A 23,979-nucleotide genomic window follows, 5' to 3' on the forward strand; every position below is an offset into this window, starting at 1 on the left:
TGTAATTACGGTTTTTAATCAAATTTCAGCTCTGTCCCGGTTTCCCAGAATGCATTCTAGGGTGGTGCTCTATGCTTTGGCCTTGGCTTTTGCTTGGTTTCCAGTGTTATTCCTCACAGCCTTTCAGCCTGTATGTTTGAGCCTGTCAGCTCTGGATGTAAATGGGAGGAGGAGCTTAAGTGACTGAGCCCCATTCTCTTTCTCTTCTCTTCCATCCTCTGCTCACCCAGCAGGGGAGGGCTGAGAAGGGCCAGGGGTTCCGCTCTTGTTGTGTAGAATGGAACTCAGATTTCCCGAGTGTGCTCTGGGAGGTAGACTAGAGCCAGATCCTGAGATGCATGGTTCCTAAGATGTGTTTTCTTGTGGCTTTACTATGGCAAAGGGCCTGGGGGATGCCAGGTTCCAGAGCCCAAAGGCGAGGAGCATGGCGGGTCATCTCACGATGAATTTCCCCTCTCCCCCCACACAGTTTGTGAAGTTTGCCAACATAGAGGAGGACACCCCATCCTACCATCGGAGCTATGATTTCTTCGTGTCTCGCTTCAGTGAAATGTGCCACTCTGGCCATGAAGACTTGGAGATCAAGACTAAGTGAGTATAAGGGAAGTTGAGGAGGCTGTGCCTCTAATGGCAGAGGCACTGATGGTCCTGCAGAGCTCCCAGCCCGGATTGCGTGTCTGATTTCACTGGCGTTTACCGAGGCTCTGATGTTGCTGGTGGGGAAGGGGCATCTGGCAGGACTTAGGTGGATGCGTGGGCAGAGCTGGGCGCGCAGCACATGCTTTCTAAAGGAACAGCCTCTGGGGACAGAAAACAGGGTGGGACATAAGGTGATGGTCCTCTGAGCCCAATTTGAGAGCCAGTGACACACACATGTACACACCTGTGCTCTCTTTTGTTCAGAAGTACGTGCCTTTATACACCCTAGAAGCACTCCCACTCACCACTCTCCATCAAACTATACACCCACAGATAAAAAGCCAAAGTCCTCACGTTGGCTGATCCCTGCTGCCCTCCTGAGTTTATCTCCTCCACTCTTCCCCTCCTCATTCCTCTTCGGCCACACAGGCCTCCGTGCTGCCTTGGAAACACACCAGGGACATTCCTGCCACAGGGTCTTTGCACAGTCTGTTCCTGTGCCTGGGATGCTTCCTCTGTGGAGCTGTACAGCTCACTCCTTCACCTCCTTCAAGGCTTTGCTCAAGTGCCCCCTTGTCAACAACGCCTTCCCCTGACCCTCCCCTTCTCCCTCACCCTGCTCTGTTTTTATTTCCCCATAGCACTCATCCCCTTCAAACATGTTTCATAATTTACATATGTTTCTCATTCATTGCCTGTCTCTCCCCACTATAATGTAAGCTCTGTGAGGACAGGAATCATTGTTTTGTTCTCTGACGCATCCCAAGTGCTAAGACAGTGCCTGGAGAGCAGCAGGCACTGAAGACATACTTGTTGAGTAAGTGAATGAAGGAATAGATGCTTTTCAGATAAACATCTTGAATTACAGAACACACTTTTACACACACGTACTCACACTCACAAAAATACTTAACTTACAGAAATACATTCATCGACATAGAAATTAAACCCCTCAATGAAATCACAAAGAAATTCACCCACATATATGCTGATATCGATAGATAAAGGATGAGAAGTAAACCACTGCCTACAAAGAGTGCTTATCAACCTGGGGAGGTGAAATGAAACACAGGAAAAGGAGGAGGAAGGAGGGAAAAGGGCTGAGCTGTCCTTACCAGGCAAAACTGCAGCAGTCGGAGAAGGAAGGGGCTAGGGGCTGAGGCTGGGTGGCCAACATGCCCATGAGAGACCGGGTCTCCATGGGTTTGTTCCAGAACTCAGCCACTGGCTTCTTCCTGCATCATGTCAGCACTGCAGGGGGCCCGGGTGCACGTGCTATGCAATGACACGGTCTGGGAGCCCTGTGTGCCCCTAACTACAGCTTCCTCACCACGGCTGCTGGTCTGGGTTGGAGAAACAGGATGTGAACCCCTCCGTCCCCCAGGCTGCCTGTTCCCAAAGCTTCCCAGCTGTGAAACGGCTCCAGGGCAGGACGCTGTGTGACTGATGGCAGTGTCCCTGCTCCCCAGTCTCCTCTGTCTTGAACCAGCCAGGGGCTCCCTGGGGCTGTGCTGCTGCAGGGGGGCCAGTGGGGGTCACGGGAGGAAGGAGCCCCTTGTCTCCCCAGCGCCGGTTCCCTCAGCAGCCACCTCGCTCCAGAATGGCTGTGAAGAGGCAGAAGGGGCTGGAGCAGGTGGGGTGTGTCCAGAAGCAGGTGATGGGGAAGGCGGGGACCATGACCAGGTGTGGCTGTAACAGGTGCTGACCGCAGGTAGAGCCAAGCTCTAGGAGGGGAGGGGACCCTCCTCATGCCGCTGTACGCACACTCACACACACACTTACACACATACACACCACACACAATACACAACTGCGTACACAACCACATGTGCACACACACACAATGGCATGCAGAACCACACACACACACAATCACATACACTGACACACTCATACATAACCACACTCTCACACAAATCACACACTCATACACGTACAACCGCACACACACACTCCACAGTAGGAGGGGAGAAGGCACAGAAGCAGACACGGTTGCACCGTGTCCTGATGGTGTGGGGAGCGACTGAAGGTCAGGAGAAGGGTGCTGAGGTTTGCTTCCAGCAACCGGGCAGTGCCATCATCACCCACATCCTGGCACCTGCCACCCATGGAAGCAAGGCTGCCGGGGTGAGAGGAGTTTCTCCCTTTGTCTTGTCTCTCATCCATAACCTCCCTGCACCCCTTCTCCCTGAGCTCTCCCCCTGGTCCTTCGCAGCCTTTGCAGAGCCCAGAGCTCCTTTCCAAGAACTACCCTTGGGTCTCATGAATAGGTGGGTGTTTGTGTGTGTGTGTGTGTGTGTGTGTGTGTGTGTGTAGTCCCCTTGGGTTCAGAGACTTCCCAGTCCCTTGCACGTGGGCAGGCCTCCACTGAGCCCATTACAAGGAACAGTAAGAGGCTGCTTCTCCCCCAGGCCTGATCAGCCAGCTCTGGGCATCATGGAATGAAATGTGTACATATGTGGAAGGGATTCTGGGGAGATTGAAAGAGTGAAGAAAAATTAATACAGTCACACATAAGGAAGCCCTGGGTAGAAAATTTTCCATCCCCTGGGCCTGGTTTCCTGCCAGCCAGGCTCTTTTGGGTGGGACATGAGTCCAGCATGTCTGGGATTTATTTTTGTAGTGCACTAAGGAGCACCTTTAAGCTGGAGCCAGGAATAGTTAGCAGAATTGTATTACAGTTACTTCGTTCTCAAGTCTGGACAGCCTCAGCTCAGGGTGCTGACTTGGCTCAGGATTAGAGCAGCTAAGTGTTTGCCCAGAGAATCTTTGCCCATTGCCAGCAGCCCTAATGGTCCTGGGCCAGGGGATGTTGGTACATTAGGCATCTCTCACCACCCAGTTATGGTCTCCGCGTAAAGCTCAGGGTAGCGCCGTGGTAACAGCACTTAAAACTGAAGCTGAAATTACAAATGGGAACTAAATATTTAGAAAAACTGCTCAACTCCAATAATCATCAAAAGGATACAAACTGAAATCGCTACAAGATATGAGGATTTTTCTGAGCCACAAAATTAGAGCAGATGTTTAAAATGAGATCCCTAGTGCTGAGGCAGGCACAGTGAGGATGGTATTCTCCTGCAGCTTGTGCAGTGGGCGTGGGGAGAGGAATCTGGCAAAACTGGGAGCCTTTCATTCCTTACCTTTCGATTCAGTAATTCTACTCATGGCAATGATTTGGAATGTAGTAAAGTACTTTGTACAGCGATGTCCATTGTAGCATTATTACAGAAGCAAATTTAGAAACAACTTAAATGACCAACAGGCGACTAGTTCAGAAAGTTCTTCTAATAGTGTATCAAATAACCATTCAACATGTTTGTGAGTTAATGATGTAGGAAAATGCTTGTGATAGAATGCTATGGGTGAAAAAAGCCAATACAAATTACATATGCAGCAGGTTCTTGATTCTGTCATATATTATACACAGGAGAAAGGAAAGACACCAAAATGCCAATGATAATTACCTTTGAGCGGCGATGGCAGGGGAAATCATCTTAACACTTTTCTATAATTAGCATGTATTATGGTATAATCAGGAAACAAAAAAGGTTTGGTTAAAAAAAGGAACTTCAGGTTGAAATAAATGGCCAGTAAAGAGGGCCCCCTCCTGCAGGGCTGTGCTGATCCCTGAGTCAGCAGAGTGGGAACTGGGGATGTGCAAAAGGGGTCCCCTCTGTGCTGTTACTCATCTCCCCTCCGCTTTCTCAGCCAGCTTAGTCCCAGCCAAGACCTCTTTGTGCCTGACAGCCTGACAGCTCTGTGCCTCCCCCTCCGGATCCCCTCCCCCTCCAGATCCCCTCCCCCTGTAAGTTGCTCACAGCCCTGGTTTCTGCCTCTTCCGTTCTTGGCAGCACTTTGAGCTCTTATATCTTGGGCTCAAGCTAGAGAAAACCCAGCTGGGTACTAAAGAGCCTGGAGAAACTGGGCACCCTAGGGATGAAGCCCGGGTGGTACAGGGCAAGGGCAGTCTGGGAATCTCCAAGACAAGCCAGAAGGCGTGGCCTTCGTGCTCACATCCACCAGCACAAGAAGGCGCCCAGCCAGGAGGCCAAGTCACATGAAGAGTAGAAGGTGGGCTCTGTTCTGCCTTTTGAGGGACGAGTGCATCCCTAATCCCCTCGCTGTGCTCCTCTCCTTGTCACAGCAGCTGGACTTGTCAGGGCTTGGAGACTTCATGGCCCCATGTCTCCCTTTTCCTTACAGAATCCGAATGTCAGGTATCAAAGGTCTACAAGGGGTGGTGAGGAAGACCGTGAATGATGAACTGCAGGCCAATATCTGGGACCCACAGCACATGGACAAGATCGTCCCATCCCTGCTTTTCAATCTGCAACACGTGGAGGAGGCAGAGAGGTGAGCAGGCGAGGGGGGAGCTTGCACGCGGCCCTGCAGCCCTCCCAGGGCACTTGGCAACCGCACGGCTGGGCTGGTTGGTAAAACCCAGCCCCAAAGTCAGGGCTCTTGGCTTTTGTGGCTTGTTCTGCAGTGAGTCCAAAGCTGCTTCCCTAGGAGCCTTGGCTCTGGCCTTCTACCAGCCTGCTGTACCCCTTAAGGTCTGCATTCCTGAAGGAAAAACAGTAATGGTGCTGGGCTCCCTGGGGTAAGTGTGTGCTGAACACAAAGAACCAAGAGTCCAGTTCCCTTGGTCTTTCTAGAAGCAGCAGGCCAAGGAGGTTTTTAAATGCCTTTCATGGTTCCAGTTGCTGAGGAGGACCTTCCTTCTCTCTCACTTCCTAGCGGTGTTCCAGTCCCTTCAAAATGCCCACTTGACCAGCCAGCAGCCACTTGACACGAGTTACAGATACTGGGTTTTAATCTGGGAACCCCCAGACATGGATTCATCCTGTCCCTGCCCCTCACTCTTCCCCTCTGTGAAGTGGGGTGGAGGGAAAGGTTCACGGTGCTGTCCACGTTGGCTGGGCATGACGCCGATTGAAGATACCGTGGGTTCCCCACTTTCTGTCAGTTGAGCCTGCGCTGCTAGAGCCGGTTGGGAAATTTAGTGTGCCCTCTGGTGGTTGTTCCTGGAATAGCATTTCACTGACAAGCTCCGTGGTGGTCTCAGGTGGAAGTGGGTGGGTACCACTGAGTCACACCTAAGCCAACCCCCGCGCCTTTCCTTTTTCCCTCCCGCTTTTTTCCCTCCTTCCTCTCTCCCCTTTTCTTCTGCTTTCTCCAGCTCTGTCGGCCTCCCTCTCTTCTTATCTCATCTCTCGTTCCTTCCAAAGCCTCGGGGGCATGGAGACACTCGTGGTCTGCGCCTCCCCAGGCCCATGGTGCTCAGGGCATCTATCCTTCCCACAGAGGCACATCAGGCCTATCCCTAGGATGTCCAGAAAAAGAACGTTATCCCTCCTCCCACAATCTTCCTCCACTCTGGGCTTCCTTACCCCCATTTAACTTCTGACAGCCTCAACACCTCCCCTGTGACCTAGTGCAGCCCACGTCAAATTCCTGCTTGTCCTACTGGGACCATTTGCATGAGGGAAGCACAGAAGGCCTGCACAAAGCAACGCCCAGCCGTGCATTCCATCCCTCACCCGTGGGCTGTGTGTTTCCACAGCCGGTCCCCCTCCCCCCTCCAAGCACCAGAGAAGGAGAAGGAGATCCCTGCAGAGCTGGCTGAGAGGTGCCTTCGGGAACTGCTGGGCCGCGCTGCCTTTGGCAACATCAAAAACGCCATCAAGCCTGTTCTCGTGTGAGTGTTCCCCTTCCCCACCCACCCGCCTTCAGCTTTGAATGGTTTCAGGTCCGGCACCTCCTTGCTGACTCGGGAAGAGGGAGGGAAGGAGGTGTTATAGTTGTGGTGCTTCAGCCAAGTGGGTCCCTTCTCTGTGCCCATGTTCCCCACACTGTGGCATCAAAAGCTACCACATGGTGACCAAGCACAGTTTTGGGGAGACGAGTTGGCAGGAGGAAGGTGCCCGGCTTCATTCCTGAGCCCACAGCTATGGAACCCTGTTCGTTGACTTCTCGTGCTTCCCTTCTCTCACCTACACCTGGAAGCCCTTGCTACTTACCTGGGAGCTTCGAGAGGGGCTGGGTCTCTCGGGAGGTGACTTTCTCCCACCAAGCTTCTCCTCCTTCCTAACATCACTTGCGTTTCATAGTTACTCTCCATATTTTCTCCCTCACAGCCATCTGGATAACCATTCTCTTTGGGAACCCAAGGTGTTCGCCATCCGTTGCTTTAAAATCATCATGTACTCAATTCAGGTACGGCGGTTCCCCTGGTCCAGCCTGTCTCTCTGGCCAAGGTGGCGCCTCTGGGAGCGGAACGGTGCACGCCTGGAGAAAACCAGCTGTCCTCTGTGACTTCTCCTAAGCCCCTAGTTGTCTAAACCGGCGCTGCTTAACCTAGTCGTGGAGAAGGACTAGTTTAATTTCTAATATGTCACAGACCCATACTTTATAAAACACAAAAAGAATTCCTAGGAAAAACAAACGAAAACCTCATGCAAAATACAAGCCCACAGACCATAATTGGCTGCCATGGCTTCTGTCAAATTACTTACTCAACACTTACTCTCAATTTCCATACTTAGCTCAGTGTAAACGGGCATCAGACAGATCTTGAACTGGCACCAGACCACAGGCCACACTTTGAGCACCACTGGACTAAACCACCTGGCCTCTTGTGACCCTAATAAGACCTGGGACCTGGGGAAATTGAAAAGGAAAACAGTATCTTAAAATTGACTTTTGACCCATTTGAAGTGAAGGGGCCCAGGAAAAATGTGGAAATCCAGGTCTTCATTGGGATTTGACTCAGCTCCTTGTTGGACCGAGGAGGGGGAGGGGCTCAGGAAAAGGAACCGGGGTACCCGGGTGCCACCTCTAGCGCCTGCTAGCCTTGGGACCTCCCTTTTGTCCACCCAGCTTTGGGTCCTCGTCAAGGGCTGCCCTGGCTCAGAGGCCATATGGGGGCTGCTATCTGGGGACCAGCACCTCTCCCTCCCCCCCAGCCGCAGCACTCCCACCTGGTTATCCAGCAGCTCCTGAGCCACCTGGATGCCAACAGCCGCAGCGCGGCCACGGTGCGGTCGGGCATCGTGGAGGTCCTGTCGGAAGCTGCTGTCATCGCCGCCACGGGCTCTGTGGGTAAGGGGGATCCCGAGTGGAGTGGGGCCTGGGAACCACCCCCAAGGACAAGGAGCTGCCCTTAACCGTAGGCTGCCTCTCCTTCCAGAAGAGGGCAAGGCACAATAGGGAGGTGTCAGAGCCGGCTTTCCTCAGGAGGAGAAATCAGCCGGGGAAGGTAGCGGGCAGAGGTAGCCCCTGGCTGGAAGTGGGCCTGGGCTTGCCTGATAATGCAGGGCAGGGGAGAATAAGCGAGGGGTGCCAGCCCCGGATTTCAGGTCTCCCACCCCGCTGCGCTCAGGGCCCACGGTGCTGGAGATGTTCAACACTCTGCTGAGGCAGCTGCGGCTCAGCATCGACTACGCTTTGACCGGGAGCTACGATGGGGCCATCAGCCTTGGCACCAAGATCATCAAGGAGCATGAGGAGCGCATGTTCCAGGAGGCGGTCATCAAGACCATAGGTGGGCCCGGGGAGATGGGGGGTGGGGGGTGGCCCGGGGAGGGGCGGGGGGCGGGGCCCGGGGAGGGGCGGGCGGGGGGGGGCCCGGGGAGGGGCAGGGCCCGGGGCCGGAACCGCGGAGGGAGGGGCAGGCAGGCGGGCAGGCTAGCAGGCAGGCGGGCGGGAAGGCGTGGCCCGGGGAGGGGCAGGGCCTGGGGCCGGAACCGCGGAGGGAGGGGCAGGCAGGAGGGCGGGAAGGCGGGGCCCCTCCCGCGAGGACGTTAGTCCAGGGCGGTGTGGGATTGTCATCCACTTAAATCGTGTTATTCACGGACACTGGGGGAAGTGGAGTCAGCCCATGGCGCACGCAGCTCACAGAGTGGCCTGGGCCAGGCCTGAGTTAGATCACAGCACAATCTCCCTGGGTTTCTCAGCCTGGAGTTCAGATCAGAGGCTAAGACAGGCGAACTCTTCCCGCACCGCAGTCCCCATTAGGCCCGCCTGATGCTTCCACGTTTGAGCGATTGGAGGGGAGGTGGGAGAAAGAAAGAGAAAAGGAAGGAAAGAGGACAGGGAGAAGGCCGTGGATATGCACGTGGGTGTGGAAGGGGAGAACCATAAAGCCACCATGTGCATGTAAGGGCTCATCACTTTCACAGCCTTCTGGTCCTAGCGCCACTGGAGCTTCTCCATCCCGGAGACCTTAACCGCAGCCTCCGGAATAACAAGTGAAGGAACGGGAGCCTGGAAGAGTCCTCTGCCGTCATCTAGGTGTCTCCCTCTGGGTCTTAATCGTCTCCCTAGAGAAGCAGCCCGCACTCTTCACAGTAGTTTGTTCAGCTGAATGTTTGAGCGGAGACTCCAGCAGCTGCCGGCCTCAAACCCTCTCTTCTGTCTTTTTCCTGAAGGCTCCTTTGCCAGCACGCTGCCTACTTACCAGCGCTCCGAGGTGATCCTCTTCATCATGAGCAAGGTTCCACTGCCTTCCCTGCATCACCCCATGGAGATGGGGAGGACTGGGTGAGTCTACCATGCCTTCCTCCCCCTTCCTCTCCCAGCCTAAATTCCACCTGACTCCCCTTCCCACGTTTTTGGGCTCTCTCCCTTCTTCACCTCAACTTTCCTGGTTCTGTCCTTACTTGTCTTCTCTCATTCTACTCTCAAATCCCTCAGCAGCCTTTAGTGGGCCTTTGGATCCTACAATTCCTCAGGCTGTCCCACCAATAACAACCTCCCACCTTGGGGGGAGCCATTAGTTCCCTGGTCTGGAAGTCACTGTCCTGGGTAACCCAACAAGATAAGCCTCATGGAGAATCTAATCAGGAGAGAGAACTGGGCAGGCAAGTGTGGGGTCTTTGCCTATATCACCATCTTGGTGATCATCTGTGTCTCTGGTCTATAGGGAGAACAGGAACCGGCTGACCCAGATTATGCTGCTGAAATCCCTCCTTCAGGTGAGCCTCTCCTGTCCCCATTCCTGCTCTGCCTCTGTAGGAGGCAGCTCCTTCCAAGGAACCAAGACAAGGCTACTACATACAGTTGTGCAGGTTGCACACTGCACAAACATGCCCAGCCAAAGGGGTGAGTAGGGGGCTGAAATCCAACCTGTGTTCCACTCACTAGCCAGGCTGGGTACCCCCAGGGCTGGGTCTTCCAGAGCAGGCAGGATGCCTGTTTCTAACTTTCACAAAGGTACCTTCTCAGCTACTGATGGCCTTGTCACTCAAACATTATGTCCGTACTGAGATGGAATCTATTGGTTCCTGCCCTTTTTCCCTCCAAGTATCTACCCAGGTCCCTTCCACCTGTTTCTCCCTTGGTACTTATGCCCACCTCAGTCTCCCAGCCACTATCTTTCCCTTTATCCATTTAAAAAAATAATAACCATAATTATTTTATGTAATCTAATTTTTAATTTTTTTTAAAAATATTTTTGGCCATGCCACGCGGCTTGCAGGATCTTAGTTCCCCGAACAGGGATCGAACCCAGGCCCTGGCAGTGAAAGCACCGAGCCCTAACCACTGGACCGCCAGGGAATTTACCCCCTTTATCAATTTTTTTACATTTGTCTTCTTTCCTTCTTTGCAGCCATCACTGGAGGCTAGATTTATTGTTCTCAAATGCTGTTCCTATGACCAACTTGTTTAACATATAGATTCCCTAGAGATTTTGAGCCATTAGTCTGAGTGAGGTCCTGGAATCTGTATTTGTAACAAGCTCCCCAAGGCACAACCCTGGCCTAGACTCTGGACATCTCAGAACTAGATTATTCTCATAGTTGCTCCCTCCCTCCTCACCTATCATAAATACAACCAAGAAGAATTTTCTAGAAATGTTGTTCTTCATGTGTTGCTCCTTGTTAAAGAGTAAATCTCAGTTTCTAATTGATGTGCATCCAGATTTCAAACTTCTCAGACTGAAATCGGAAGGTCCTCAGTCCCCTTTCCCTCCCTAGACCCCCCATGTGACCCCTCAACCCGTCTCTGTTCTAACTATGCCGCTCTGCACAGCCCCCTCACTCCCGCTCACACCCTCCCTCCCCTCTCTCCAGCCCACACCTTTCATGTCACACTATTTTTGTAAAGGCTTTTTGTGCTGACACTGCCCACATCTGGTACCTCCTTTGTCTATGTACTCCTGCCATTTCTTTGCTGAGTTTGCTGTCATTAACTTGTACCCTGCATCTTACCAAGGTGACAGTTTGGGGCACACTCAGATACACCCCCCTTCAGTGAACATTTTATGATGTTTACTACTGATGCCACCAGGCTTTACCAGAGCCTCAAGGGCCTGCTGAAACATCAAAGGCATTGTTTTGCAATATGGACTTAACAGCAAATCTGTTTTGCTGCTTTTAACTACTTTGACACCATCATGGGTGAGGTGTCTCTGTGTGCAACTGGCTTTAATCAGAAGACCCTCATTATGGCCACGCTAGAAGAGATGTCAGCAAATGCTGTGTGTGCTCTTGGCTGTTGCCATGTCCGTGGGTTCTAATTCCTCAGCCCAGCTGTAAGTTCTTGCACTGTCTCTCCTTCTCTGTGACTGTTCGTGCTCCTAATGAAGCGCGTTCATGGTGAATGTTCGCCATTTGTGCCCTAATTAGGCTGAAACATTAGGTTCAGAGGCTCCCTGGCTTTTGCTCTCTTCTAGTGCTCATCCTCTGCTTGCTTTTAGTAACTTAATGTCCCTGCATACCGTCCCCATCCACTTAGCTAAGCTGAGCTGGGCGGGTGGCCTAGGTAGATGTTGGAGGGTTCCCAAAAGCTGCCTAAGGTGGAGGACAGGGAAACTGGGCTGGGAGATGTTTAGAGAGGATGGATGCTTCAGACCCAGATTCTGCCGACCGCTCCTCAGTCTCCTCACCGCTGCCGGGAGGGCCGGCGTTCCTAAGCACGTGATCCTGGGCTCCCTTGCAGGTATCCACCGGCTTCCAGTGCAACAACATGATGTCCGCTCTGCCCAGCAACTTCCTCGACCGCCTTCTCTCCACCGCCCTCATGGAGGACGCAGAGATCCGTCTCTTCGTTCTAGAAATTCTCATCAGTTTCATTGATCGTCATGGCAACCGTCACAAGTTCTCCACCATCAGGTGAACTTGGGGTCTCCCCTCTATTTGGTGTGTGATGGGGGAGGAGACTCCCATGAGGACCTCACACTCAGGTGGGAAGACAATTCAGATCTTCTGTGGGACCCCCGCCCCCGCGGGAGCTAATCACGGACATGGACCCTGGGGTCCTACAAGGGAAGGAGGGACTGAAGGGGCATTTGTGCCTGGTGGAGCAAGGGAGGGAGATTTGGGAGGTAAAGAGCAGGTACCCAAGGGAGCTCTCAGGTGGGGAGGAAAGAAGGGGATGCAGGGTTATCAGTTGAGACTGGGGGGCTGAAAGGGAGGAAAGAAAGGGAGGAAGAGGATAATCTGGATCAGTATTTAAGAAAAAAGAGACAGGAGCGTGAGAGCTTGGGAGAAAGTGGAGATCAGGCTAAGAACCAGGGCAGGAGGACACAGGGAGGCATTGGTACAACTAACAACACTGGAATAGAGCCCAGTGATACCACGTGAGCTCTGCTGGCCTCACGCAAGGGCTGACTGAGGTGGCCCCTCACGTCCCCTCCCAGTACCCTCAGTGACATCTCTGTCCTGAAGCTGAAAGTGGACAAGTGCTCCCGGCAGGACACCATCTTCATGAAGAAGGTTAGCAAGCGTGACCTCAAGACACAGTGAGCCCCGGGTGGGTCAGGCCCTGCGGACCCCAGTCTTCCAGCCCCCAAGTCGCCACTGGCCATGCCCCTAGAACCCACTTCCTCCTCTTTGACTAAGCTTAGTCAGGATGACCAGCCGACCCCTCGAGGGGATCAAGCCCCCAGGTCGTACTTATCACCGAGCCAGAGTGAGGAACATCCCTTGACTGTGTTCTAAACCTGGATTTGGGCAGCAGCTTTTGCTGCTGGTTCCACTGGACCCACCTTCCCTAAGCACATACTCCTGCACTGCCCGATTCCACTGGGGTCTGCTTTAAAGGTATCCTGTCCCTGGGGGCGGAGGTGGGGTACACACAGCTGTGCCGCCCCCTTCAGACGGCTCTTCCCATTCTCCTTGCCCCTCCTGTACCCCCACCCTGCCCGCCGTGGCCTTGCCTCCACCCTTGTCCCCGTCTCCAGCACTCCCAGCAGCTCTACAGACACATCTACCTGAGCTGTAAGGAGGAAGCGAACGTACAGCAGCACTACGAGGCGCTCTACGGGCTGCTGGCGCTCATCAGCATTGAGCTGGCCAACGAGGAGGTGGTGGTGGACCTCATCCGCCTGGTGCTGGCTGTCCAGGTGGGGCCCCGTGTGGGCGGGACATAGGGCCTGGGATCGGGGGAGGGGACCTGTTTTGGCCAAGCACTAATGAGAGCGCCAAGCAGCTACTGCTTAACAACTGTTCTGGAGCCCAGGAATGTCGTACCCTTGGTTGGCCATTCCTCCACGAAGACCACAGACCGTGGTCCTATTTGGGGAACCACCAAAGAATGCTGAATTCATGGCTTTGGCCCATCCTCAGAGTAAAGGAGACCCGGGAAACAGGGTCTTTCAAAAATATCCCTTCACCCTAGTATTCTGGGTCTCTTGCAAGGTCTGAATGAGACTCCAAGGATTGCCAAGAGGGTACTCATAAGCCCGGAGTGATCTCCAAACAAACTCGTTTGTCTAAAGATTACCTGGTTCCCAAACCTGGCTGTGCTTCAGAATTACCTTAAGCACTTATTAAAAATATGTAATCCCAGTTCTGTCCCCAAGCTTGGGGACCTGGAGGTTCAACAAGCCCCGCTCGTGACTCTCAGGCAGCCAGTGTGGCACTAGATAGGGCTTTAGACTTTCACGGTTTGCCTGGGTGGAAGTGTACTGCTCAAGATGCTGGGAATTGGGGCGGCTTCTTCAGACCTCAAAGGCCAGGGTCAGCAGGGTCCTGAAGCTAGGTGGGCATCATATCCTGAATGGTGGCAAACCTGGAATCCTGTGGTGGAGACTCTTCAGCTACCTGCTTGACAGTGCTAAGTCCTGCAAGGCCAACCTAGATGCTACGATAGTCTTCATTCTAGAATCTGAGATTCCTTTGTGTCCCGATCCCCTAGTAACTCTCACAACTTTGTCAGTTTAACATATGAACCCAGCTTAGCAAGCCAATCCAGTCCTCCAAGAATCATCCAAGGTCTGTAGTGAAGGTAACAACATCCTAGAGGTGGGATTCATGAGGGTTTGGACAGTCAAGTTCACCATAGCTGGAACTGCAGAGTGGGGCATTGAGGTCATCGCCTCTCCACTCAAGTATTTATGAGCCTCCAGCTCATGGATTGTTCTAAGGACCATTTGCTTCAGCTTTAATGAGGGCGACTTCTGTTCCCCAGGAAGTTATGGGGAAAATGCTGGAAAAGGCTTTGTCTTGAGTAGCGGGCCACCTCTAAAGGAGGTTGGTAGAGGGTGGCTGGAGGGTGGGGCACCAGTATAGTTTGTTCCCTCTGTGTTGCCACAGGACATGGCCCAGGTCAATGAAGAGAACTTGCCTGTTTACAACCGCTGTGCCCTCTACGCGCTGGGTGCCGCCTACCTGAACCTCATCAGCCAACTCACGACAGTGCCTGCCTTCTGCCAGCACATCCATGAGGTTGGTGTCCTCGTGACCCTGAGAGCTCAGGAGGCCCTTGACTTGGGGTTTCCCCAGAACAACTTTTGCTTAATTGCATGAGCCCTGTGCTTAGTCTAGGCATGAGAACTAATGATGAGAAATTCCCAGCGGTAGTGACTCCTCCTGTACGGCATGACATAGCGGGGCAGGGTCAGGCACAGGCAGTATCCTGTACCCCTTCCCAACCTGCTACCTGCCCTCCTCTACTTCCGGCCCCTCTGTGCTCGCCCCACTCCCGGAAGCGCACATACCCACATCTCTCAGGTCATCTGGGACTAAAGCTACTTTAAGGAAAGTTTCTGTTATGAAAATTTTCAAATATCACAAAAGCAATATGAGTAGGGCAGTGAACGTCCACACAGCTGTCACACGAATTAAACAGTTATGAAGATTCTTCCACATTTGCTTCATCCGTCTCCTTTTCTTTTTCTTTTCCTTTGCTGAAATATGTTCAAACAAACCTTGACTATCATGTCGTTTCACCTCTGCATATATCAGTATGTGTCCAAAAAAATATGGGTACCTTTCTACCTAATTGCTATGCTATTTACATGCCTAATTAAATTATCGGTTATGCCTTGGTATTATCTTATACCCGGTCTATAATCAAATGTTCTCAGTTGTTGCAAAAAGGCATTTTAAGACATACTGAACTATGTATAGGTAGAATGATACAATATGTAGGATTAACTTTAAAATACACTAGCAAAACAAAATAAAACTAAACAAGAAAGCTCAGGTCGCAGCTGGCCTGGGCTGGCTGCGGGCGTGGAGGAAGGTGCTGTATTGCTGTGCCAGAGACCACCCTGAATGAGGCAGGATCTTCCCAGCCTTGGGCTGATCCAGGAGGGCAGGAAAGGCAATGCCCCGACACCCTCTTCAGTAAAAATAGCATCGTGGCTTCCTCACCTCCTGCACATACTTTCACGCCAAGTGTCCTCCCACTTCTCAGCATCTTAATAACTGTCAGCTTTCTTGTCAAAAATTTGCAAAGGATGCTGAGGGAAACTCACCATGTCACTCTCCACAGGGTGTTTTGCAGTGCGCCTGGGTTTGGGGAACAGTGAGACCTATGCTCCCTTTTTTGCATTTAAATAGAAAACAGGAATAGGACACAGGAGCAAGGAACTGAACTCTCTTGGGAGCTAAGTCCCCTGCCTTTGGAGGACACTTAATGCATGTGTGTCACTGCAGACAGCTTGAGCAGTCCTCCTGGGCTTCACAGGCTGCCCTGGGGTCCCTGTTGGTCTGAGTTTCTCCCTCAGAAGCCCAGCCGTGGGTGCTCTTCCAGGGGCTTCGTGGGAGGGAGGAAGTGCTCAGGGGAGCGGGAGCTCTTTCACTGGCCTATTTGGATTTCCCTCTCCCTGCTGAACCCAGCTTTTCTCACGATTCCTCCCAAACCTCAGGTGATAGAGAGCAGGAAGAAAGAGGCTCCGTACATGCTCCCTGAGGACGTGTTTGTGGAGAGGCCCGGGTGAGAACACTGAGGACGTGGTCAAGGACAACCCAAGCAGCTGAGCAAGAAAGTGGACGGTCTGAGGCCAGGGACTTGGGCTTCTATGGGCTCAAGGGCAGAAAGTGGACCCTATGCCTATGACCCAGAAGTCCTGGGTCAAGTTTGATCCCCTCACCTGACCATAATTCATGCCTTGAGCCATCTCAATGTGTTGTACTATACAATATGGGATGCAGCCTCTGGGAACTTTGGCCAAGCCCATGGGAACAAATCCTGGAGGAGTCCTTCCTGACAAGACAGTGCCACCAATCCAAGTGGCCTTCTCAGCCTGCAGTGTGTGGGCCAACATCACTTCAGCATCAGAGGGACTCAAGGGAAACATATTCTGAAAAGAACAAAATATCCCACAATAGAGGATGGCTTTATAAATGATGGCCCATCCACGCCATAGACAACTGGTAGCCCATCCAAAATGTTTTTAAAGAATAGTTCATGTGAAATATTCAGTGTATAATAGGTGAATAAAATAGATCCTAGAACAGGACAGTGGGGGCCATGGGGATGTGTGTGTGTGTGCAAAAATGTGTGTGACTGAGGGACTCTGCACAAAATGTGAATGTGGTTCTCTCTGGAAAGTGGGACTGTAGGTGGTTTTTTTCCTTTTGCTCCTCTGTCACTTTTGTATAATGAGTGTTACTTTTTTTTTTCCGGCCTTGCTGCGTGGCTTAAGGGATCTCAGTTCCCCGACCAGGGATTGAGCCCAGGCCACGGCAGTAAAAGCCAGGAATCCTAACCACTAGGCCACCGGGGAACTCCCTTGAGCATTACTTTTAAAAAAGGAAGGTCATCAGGAAATCATCCTAGTCCCCCATGGTTCTCATTTGCCTCTTCCCTCCTTTGTCTCCCAGGCTGTCTCAAAACCTTGATGGAGTGGTGATTGAGTTTCTCTTCCGCCAGAGCAAGATCAGTGAAGTCCTGGGGGGCAGTGGTTACAATGCAGACAGGCTCTGCCTGCCCTACATCCCTCAGCTGACAGGTAGGAGCCCTGCTCGTGGGCTTCCGAGCCTGCCTCTGGCTTTTCTTGGCCAGGGCCTGAAAGGAAGGGACTTGTGAGTCCTTCGGTCACCTTCCATGGCACCTTAGATGTCACACAAGAGCTGAAAGACACAGTGGAAATCCATGGTGAGATCCTCGATTTTCCCACCTCTCCTCCTCAGTGCAGGGTCCTTGGGAGTAACTGGCCCACGGGATAGCCTGGCCTGTGCGTGGGAGAGACCCCACTGTGCCGGAAAGAGCACACATGGGCTGTGGAGTCTGAGACCCAGTTCTCTGCAGCTTACTTCCTGAAGAATCTTAGACGAGTCCCTTGGCATCTCTGAGTCTCAGTTGCCTTGGCTGTAAAATAGGGATATTAACAACACCTGCCTCAGAGGGTAGAAGCAAATGCCCGTAGTAGGAAATGCTACGCAAATGACAGCTGCTGGTGCTATTAGCAGATGACCCTTGTGAAAGTTGAGATATGCTTTCTGGTCATAAGCAGCTTCTTTGTGCTCATCAGTGATTTCAAAATCTTAGCCCTAAAAAGCAAAACTCACCGCCCTAAGATAGGCGGTGAAGGCCTGCAGCCCTCCGTAAACTCCAGCTGTAGCCCCAGTGTATAAACCCCCTCTGAGCCCTCCGAGGACTGTGGACCAGGCAAAGGCAAGGGGGTTGGGAGATGGTGCTGGAGGCGTGATCCTGGCTTGCCCTGCAGGGGCTGGGGACTCTAGCTTCTCTACCCTCCTTTCCCAGATGAGGATCGCTTATCCAAGAGGAAGAGCATTGGAGAAACCATTTCCCTGCAGGTGGAGGTAGAATCGAGGAACAGCCCAGAGAAGGAGGAGGTGAGTGTGTCCTCCTTGATCCACTGTCCTGGTGAAGCTCAGCGTCCTCCCGGGAGGGGACTCTTCCCACCTCCTAGGTGGTCAGACACTCCACGATCTAGGCTCCCTTAGCCACCCCACACATTTAAAGTTGCACAGAAAGTAAATTTCTCAAGTAAGTCCTGTTTTCTTACTGACTCTCATCATATGTATCCTAGACATTTCCATCTGGAAAAAATTACCGAATCCCCTCGCCCCCCGTACACTCCTATGAGCATGTTATACAAATCAGTCTTGAAAGGCTTGCTGTTAGTCATTCCCTATTCATGATGGAGGCGGACGTGCTCCATGTTGGAAATTGGAAGGCCTCACAGGAAAGATGGGGGCAAGAATAGCTTTTACAATGTTTCTTCCAGATATGTCAAGAAAAATGCTTTTTTAAAGAGAAAGATGTAGCTTAAAGATCTCTCTTCTTTCCATCATCTCTTGAGGGCTGTGAATATCTAATTTCTGTTTAAATTACCATGTGATATATCTCCTACCAGTATTGCTTCTACCTCAGAAAATAAAGAAGGTGTACCCACAAGTAAGGGGGAATAAAGAATTTTAGTGGAAATACCAAATTTACTCCCTAAAATGAAAAAGAAATGGGGGCGGGGCAGGGAGGAGGGAGGAAGGCGTCCCGAGGGAGCTGAAGCCTCAGGATGCGGTACACTTGTTTTAAATGGTAACTCTGCCAATTAAGGGAGTTGACGGAGATGCAGGGGAACCTTAGCAAGAAGCAGGGAGGATGCACATCTGGGTGGGACAAGGAGACTTGCGAGATCCCTGGGCACGGACGGCCTGGAGTAGCTGTGAAGGACAGCCTGCACACCCAGCCTTTCCCCAGATGGGCCTGGAGCAAGGAGAAGTCAGTGGGGTGAAGATCAAGCCTCCCCCTAACTGTGCCCTCAGCCATTCCAACAGCCCCTCGGTTACTGGGGCAGACCTCCAGCGCAGGGCTTTTCCAAGCTTGTCTGGAACCTTCCCATGGAAGGAAGGAAGCTCTGACTCAGGCTAATTGGAGAAGCAACATGAGGTTGAGCCGGGTGCCCTCCAAGGCCCTTCCAGCTCTGCAGGGATGGGAACCTCATGTGTTAGGAGCACAGCGTGAGTTGGCTGCCATCCCCTCAATAGTTGTAATTCTTCCTTCCCGAGAGTTGAGAGACCCTCAGGAATTGATAAGTAAAGTGAAGCAGAAGAAGGAAGAGAAATGTTCACCTGGGTACACAGCCTGCTCCCTCGTGGCCTCCCGGTCACCATCATGGGTTCCTCCCCCTCAGAGAGTCAGCTTAGCCCGGGGAAGGCTTGGTATCTAAAGCAGGGGTGTGGGAGCCTCCACCCTTCTGCTGTGCTATACTTCTTTCCACTTCCAGCCCACCATGCCCCCCCCCACCCCTCCAGAATCTCACGGTGACTCCCTGTAGCCTCAAATGCCAGCCTCATAGCAGGTGATCAATAAATGCTGGTTTGGTCAAATTCCAAACCCAGTGCCTGGCATTCAGAGCCATTTGTAGTCAGGGATGCCCTCCCATTTCATTTCACCTCCCCTCCTCTCTGGCTGGTCTGCTCTCAGTCTCCCCCATGCTATCTCATTCACCTCCATGTCTTTGCCAGTATGGAATCCCATGTCGGAATCACCCTTCCTCTCCACCTCTACGTTCATGAATCGCCCATTCATCAACATCCAGCCTGTGGTCCATCTCCATCAGCTTCTCTCTGCCTGCCTTTACCCAGTGATCTGTCTTCCTTTTTCTCCCACCACCACATGGTTTCCTATCACTTTACCCGTGAATATCTGATGTTGGTCAGTGCTGACAGTGGATGGATGGATGGATGGATGGATGGATGGGTGGATGGACAGACCTACAGAGGATGAACCTTCACAGTGAATGAATCTCCAGAGTGAATGATAGCGCTCTCTTGCGTGTAATTCCTATAGTAATACATTTTGCAATTTCAACTAACTGACTAGCCAAGAATCCTACACATAATTGGTGCTCACTTAATATCTGTTGGATGACTTTATCCCATACCTACAACTCTGTCCATTCCTACTCGAACAAGCATTTATGGAATTCCAAGCTCAGTGAATTGTCTGAGTGAATAAAGTGAATATACTGATGCACTCACACCCAGATCAAGGACTAAAATGTTGTCTTCCAGGAGCCCTGCCTCTGTACCCCCTCCCCAGAGGGAGCCACTAGCCCAACTTATGTCACTTCTTGAGCTTTATATCAATGAAACCATTCTCTCCTGTGTCTGCCTCTTTCATGTAATATTACATTTAAGTAATAGGATATGAATAAATCATGGGTCTTGCCTCAAGGGGCTCACAGTCTAGTGGGGAATTCCTGGAATTTAGTCCAAACTCCTTCACAATTTTCAGCATCTGACCTAAGGCCACACATCCATAGAACACCCTTCTTTGGGTTTTATTATTTTCCACCTCCACCTTTTATGGGTTCCCAGGACACTGAGATCCTGTGACCCAGGTCCTTGGACCAACCTCAGCATGCCTTACCTTTACTGAAAACTCAAATCACCTTGGTGGATAATTTAATATCAGAAGTCTTCAAAAATGTTAGTCAGTTCTTGAAATTTTCATATGAGATTATATTTGCTAGCTGCCTTCTCTTGTTTCGAATATTTTCTGTTACGTTCTCTGAAGATTTGTTTGAATTACAGTGTTTTCTTCCCAGGGAGCTTAATGGGACCTGCTGCGGGGCGAGGGGAGGAGGGGCCAGTGAGTTCTTTCAGGCGAGACTTGTGACTGATGAGGCTCTAGCCTCCCCACCTCTCTCTCTCCCTGCTCTCCTTCAGTTGGAGGCGCTGTGCCTGCTCAGGCAGCTTCCAGAGACCCTAGTGAGAATGTGGGTGTCCTGAGGGAGTTTCTCCCATCAGAACATTCTTCTGAGAAGTGAAGTGGCTGCCGGGTAACTGAGGAAGCCAAGGCTGCCTCCCCCCGCCTCCCCCTTTCTGAGCACTTCTGTTCCCTCTCCCTCAGCGCGTGCCTGCCGAGGAGATCACCTATGAGACGCTGAAGAAGGCCATTGGTAAGTGGGAGCCCCCCAGGGAGGGGATCGCAGGGCTGGGTTCTGGAGAGGTGTGTGGGTGTGCGCAGCTGTTTGCTGCCCTCCCAAGTGTGATTCACACAGGTGTGAGGGGAGAGGCTGGTGGCTTCCTCTAAACTCTTCACAACTACTGAAGCTGCAATCAGAAGTCCCCCTCTCTTAACGGGGGTCCATGTCCTATGCCAGGAACCCTTTTTCTACTGACCGCTGCCATTAAAAGTGGTCAGTTGAGGGTTACAGCCAATCAGACAAGTAAAAAACAATTTTAATTTGTATAAATACCTTGACAATTTTTTGGTGGAGTGTGATACAAAAGAAAAAGTTGACCAATGAAAGCCATTAAGAACAAATCCTATTAATATTTATTTAATAATGGCAATAGATTTTAAAATGCAGCATTACCTCGTCTAGATTATTGGGCAATGAAGTATCCCGAATTAGAGAATTTTTCCGATAACTGATAACAAATCTTTATTTTTGTTGTCATTCATGGTACACTTTCTAAATGTTCCCACTGCTCTGCCTTCTTAAACTGGGCATGATGAACATATTTCATACCCTTCCTTTTTTTTTTTTTTTCACTTCGGCTACCAAGAGGAATATGCAGAAGCCTTAAACTAAATGGCCTCAGACTGCTCTGCCATAGGGATTCTTCGTTGTCTTTTGTGGCTTTTCCACTGTTGATGTCCCTTTTCATATTCCCCCCAGAGTACTTCCTGTTCCAGGAACTTTCGTCTAAGAGTCCCAGTGTCAATGCAACTACATGGGGCTTTAGCCCCACTTAAGCGTCCACTCAACTAGTTTTCAAACTCGTAGGCAAGGAAGGGGGCAGAATCAGAAAAGGGTCTAGCCCTCTCAGGGCCAAGTGATGGCATCGCACCCTCCACGCCACCCTGCCCCTCGTCAGCAGAGTGGACAGCTGGGGGGCAATCTCAGACTGCATCACTGGGCTAGGACCTGAGGGCTGACCCGGCTCTCTGTGCCGCAGTGGACAGTGTGGCCGTCGAGGAGCAGGAGCGTGAACGGCGGCGACAGGTGGTGGAGAAGTTCCAGAAGGCTCCCTTTGAGGAGATTGCAGCGCATTGCGGGGCCCGGGTAAGTGAGACGTAACGGTGCCCCTCCCGGGACCAAACGGACACTGGATGTGGGTCCAGGGCAGGACTGAGTTTCTAGGAGATCCTGGTACTGTTGTCATCCAGAACTTAGGGTTTAGATCCCAGCAGTGCCTTGGCACTACATTGTTCCCCCCTGAACCTAAAGGCTATTAGTCATACACCCCTCCAGAGGTCACAGTTTTCATATAAGGGAGAAATCCTGACCTCAGGATCTCCTGTACCAAATAGACAGATTATAATAATTATAATCATCAGAGCAAGAACGTAAATAGCACGTGCTGTTCACCAGAGCATCTTACATTTATCAGCTTATCTCCTTCTCATGACAACTCTGCGAGTTTGTTGCCATTAGGATTGTCATGTTATGGAGTGATGGGAGAAGGGGCCATGGCACAGGAAAGATGGCCAGCGTTTGCTACAGGGCCCGCTTCCAACTGGGAGACTCCAGCAGGTAGAATGGAACGGCCTGGCCTTGGAAAAGAAATCTGAATGAGAGGGCGCCAGATGAGTAGAAAGACGAGTAGATGGCTAAGGGAAGAGCACAAACATTTCTTGAAAACGGTATTCCAGGATTTGTTAGTCCCAGTGTCCATCTTCGTAACAATGAAACATAATTGTAAACATCCAAAGTCTACAAATAACTTCTACTTTATTGTACTTTTTCCTCTCAATAAAAACACATGTAATTTTCTATTGTATATATTTCAAACATATATACATAAACTTCTCATATATTATAATAATTATATATAGTAATATATACAAATATATAAATTATATATAAAAACACATGTAAAGGGCTTCCCTGGTGGCGCAGTGGCTGGGAGTCTGCCTGCTAATGCAGGGGACACGGGTTCGAGCCCTGGTCTGGGAAGATCCCACATGCCGCGGAGCAGCTAGGCCCGTGAGCCACAGCTGCTGAGCCTGCGCGTCTGGAGCCTGTGCCCCGCAACGGGAGGGGCCGCGATGGTGAGAGGCCCGCGCACCGCGATGAAGAGTGGCCCCCACTTGCCGCAACTGGAGAGAGCCCTCGCGCAGAAACGATGACCCAGCGCAGCCATAAATAAATAAATAAATAACAAAAGTGATTGTTTAAAAAAAAAACAAAAAACACATGTAAGTATAATATAGATTTTTCTGGGCCTGTATTATGCTAACCTCTTGTCCCATCCTGAGAGGTAGATGCTGCTCATTTCGTGAGCTCAGAGTCGAGCACAGTCTCACTCTCTGTGTACGTGGACTTAGGTGGAGCCGGAAGGGACCAGAGAGAACATCTTCCCTAATGCACCAACTTTGCACAACTGCTCCTTGGGAGTTAAGGAAAGAGAGTTAAGGAAAGAGCTGGAACCAGCTCTGAGCCTCCTGACTCTGCCCAGCAGGCCCTATTGCCCCACTTGGAGGAGCTAAGGGCTCTTCCAGAACTTTTGCTGAAGTCCTTCCTGGGGTTCCTGGCCTCTGTGCTGTCCCCAGCAGGCCTTTGCTGGGCGGCTCTTTCTGATTTGAACCGACAGCCAGGGTCCACAGATAAGTGCTGGAAACGAGCTCACACCGGTTTCTTTCCTGAGGCCGCAACTGCCCAGCACTTTCAGTGCATGCTGGGCAGGGGCGCTTGGGAGTCAGCCCCCGGCTCACTTTCCCTCTCTTTGTGTCTAGGCATCACTGCTGCAGAGCAAACTCAATCAGATCTTTGAAATCACCATCCGGTAAGTGGCAGCCCTGGGCAGGGGATCCACACTTCTGTGGCCCAGTGTAGGTACTCCTCCCCCCAAGTCCTCCTCTCGCACCTCCCTGCCCCCAGCCTCTGTCTCCAGGGCTGGAGTCGGCCACCAACTCTCCCCAGGTAAGGAAACAGAGACTGAAGGGAGAAAGAGACAGCTCAGTGAACCCTGGAAAAGAGCCGGGGGTCCTAGTGTCACAAGCTGGTACTTTCTAGAGCAACAGAGTCGTTGTAGAGCCTGCAGTAAAGCTTGACTTCAAGCTGAAGATTCTAGAACAGCTTGAAACCTGGGAACCACAGAGTGACAAAATCTCTGGTCCCTATTCAAAGAGAAACCTCAGTCAGCTGCTCTGTTGCACGGGGTGGGACCCCAGAACCCCCTC

General features: G+C 51.6%; 1 protein-coding gene across 3 annotated transcripts in view; it reads left to right on the forward strand.

Moving 5' to 3' along the window:
• The window catches only part of EFR3B (EFR3 homolog B), an 86,820-nt gene that overhangs the window by 58,787 nt on the left and 4,054 nt on the right, over window positions 1-23,979 (forward strand). Inside the window, exons 5-22 of one of the 3 annotated variants that reach the window (XM_068564706.1) lie at window positions 470-591; window positions 4,846-4,995; window positions 6,206-6,340; window positions 6,780-6,858; window positions 7,608-7,743; window positions 8,024-8,185; window positions 9,072-9,183; window positions 9,566-9,617; window positions 11,584-11,756; window positions 12,284-12,359; window positions 12,827-12,988; window positions 14,181-14,312; window positions 15,740-15,807; window positions 16,698-16,825; window positions 17,581-17,672; window positions 20,698-20,746; window positions 21,753-21,859; window positions 23,533-23,582. In XM_068564706.1, the coding sequence (XP_068420807.1) occupies window positions 470-591; window positions 4,846-4,995; window positions 6,206-6,340; window positions 6,780-6,858; window positions 7,608-7,743; window positions 8,024-8,185; window positions 9,072-9,183; window positions 9,566-9,617; window positions 11,584-11,756; window positions 12,284-12,359; window positions 12,827-12,988; window positions 14,181-14,312; window positions 15,740-15,807; window positions 16,698-16,825; window positions 17,581-17,672; window positions 20,698-20,746; window positions 21,753-21,859; window positions 23,533-23,582 (1,985 nt within the window). The remainder of the gene's footprint in view (window positions 1-469; window positions 592-4,845; window positions 4,996-6,205; window positions 6,341-6,779; window positions 6,859-7,607; window positions 7,744-8,023; window positions 8,186-9,071; window positions 9,184-9,565; window positions 9,618-11,583; window positions 11,757-12,283; window positions 12,360-12,826; window positions 12,989-14,180; window positions 14,313-15,739; window positions 15,808-16,697; window positions 16,826-17,580; window positions 17,673-20,697; window positions 20,747-21,752; window positions 21,860-23,532; window positions 23,583-23,979) is intronic. The other 2 variants (XM_068564704.1, XM_068564705.1) reach the window with 2 other exon arrangements.

Source organism: Eschrichtius robustus, chromosome 15 (genome assembly GCF_028021215.1).
Source record: "Eschrichtius robustus isolate mEscRob2 chromosome 15, mEscRob2.pri, whole genome shotgun sequence".
NCBI lineage: Eukaryota > Metazoa > Chordata > Mammalia > Artiodactyla > Eschrichtiidae > Eschrichtius > Eschrichtius robustus.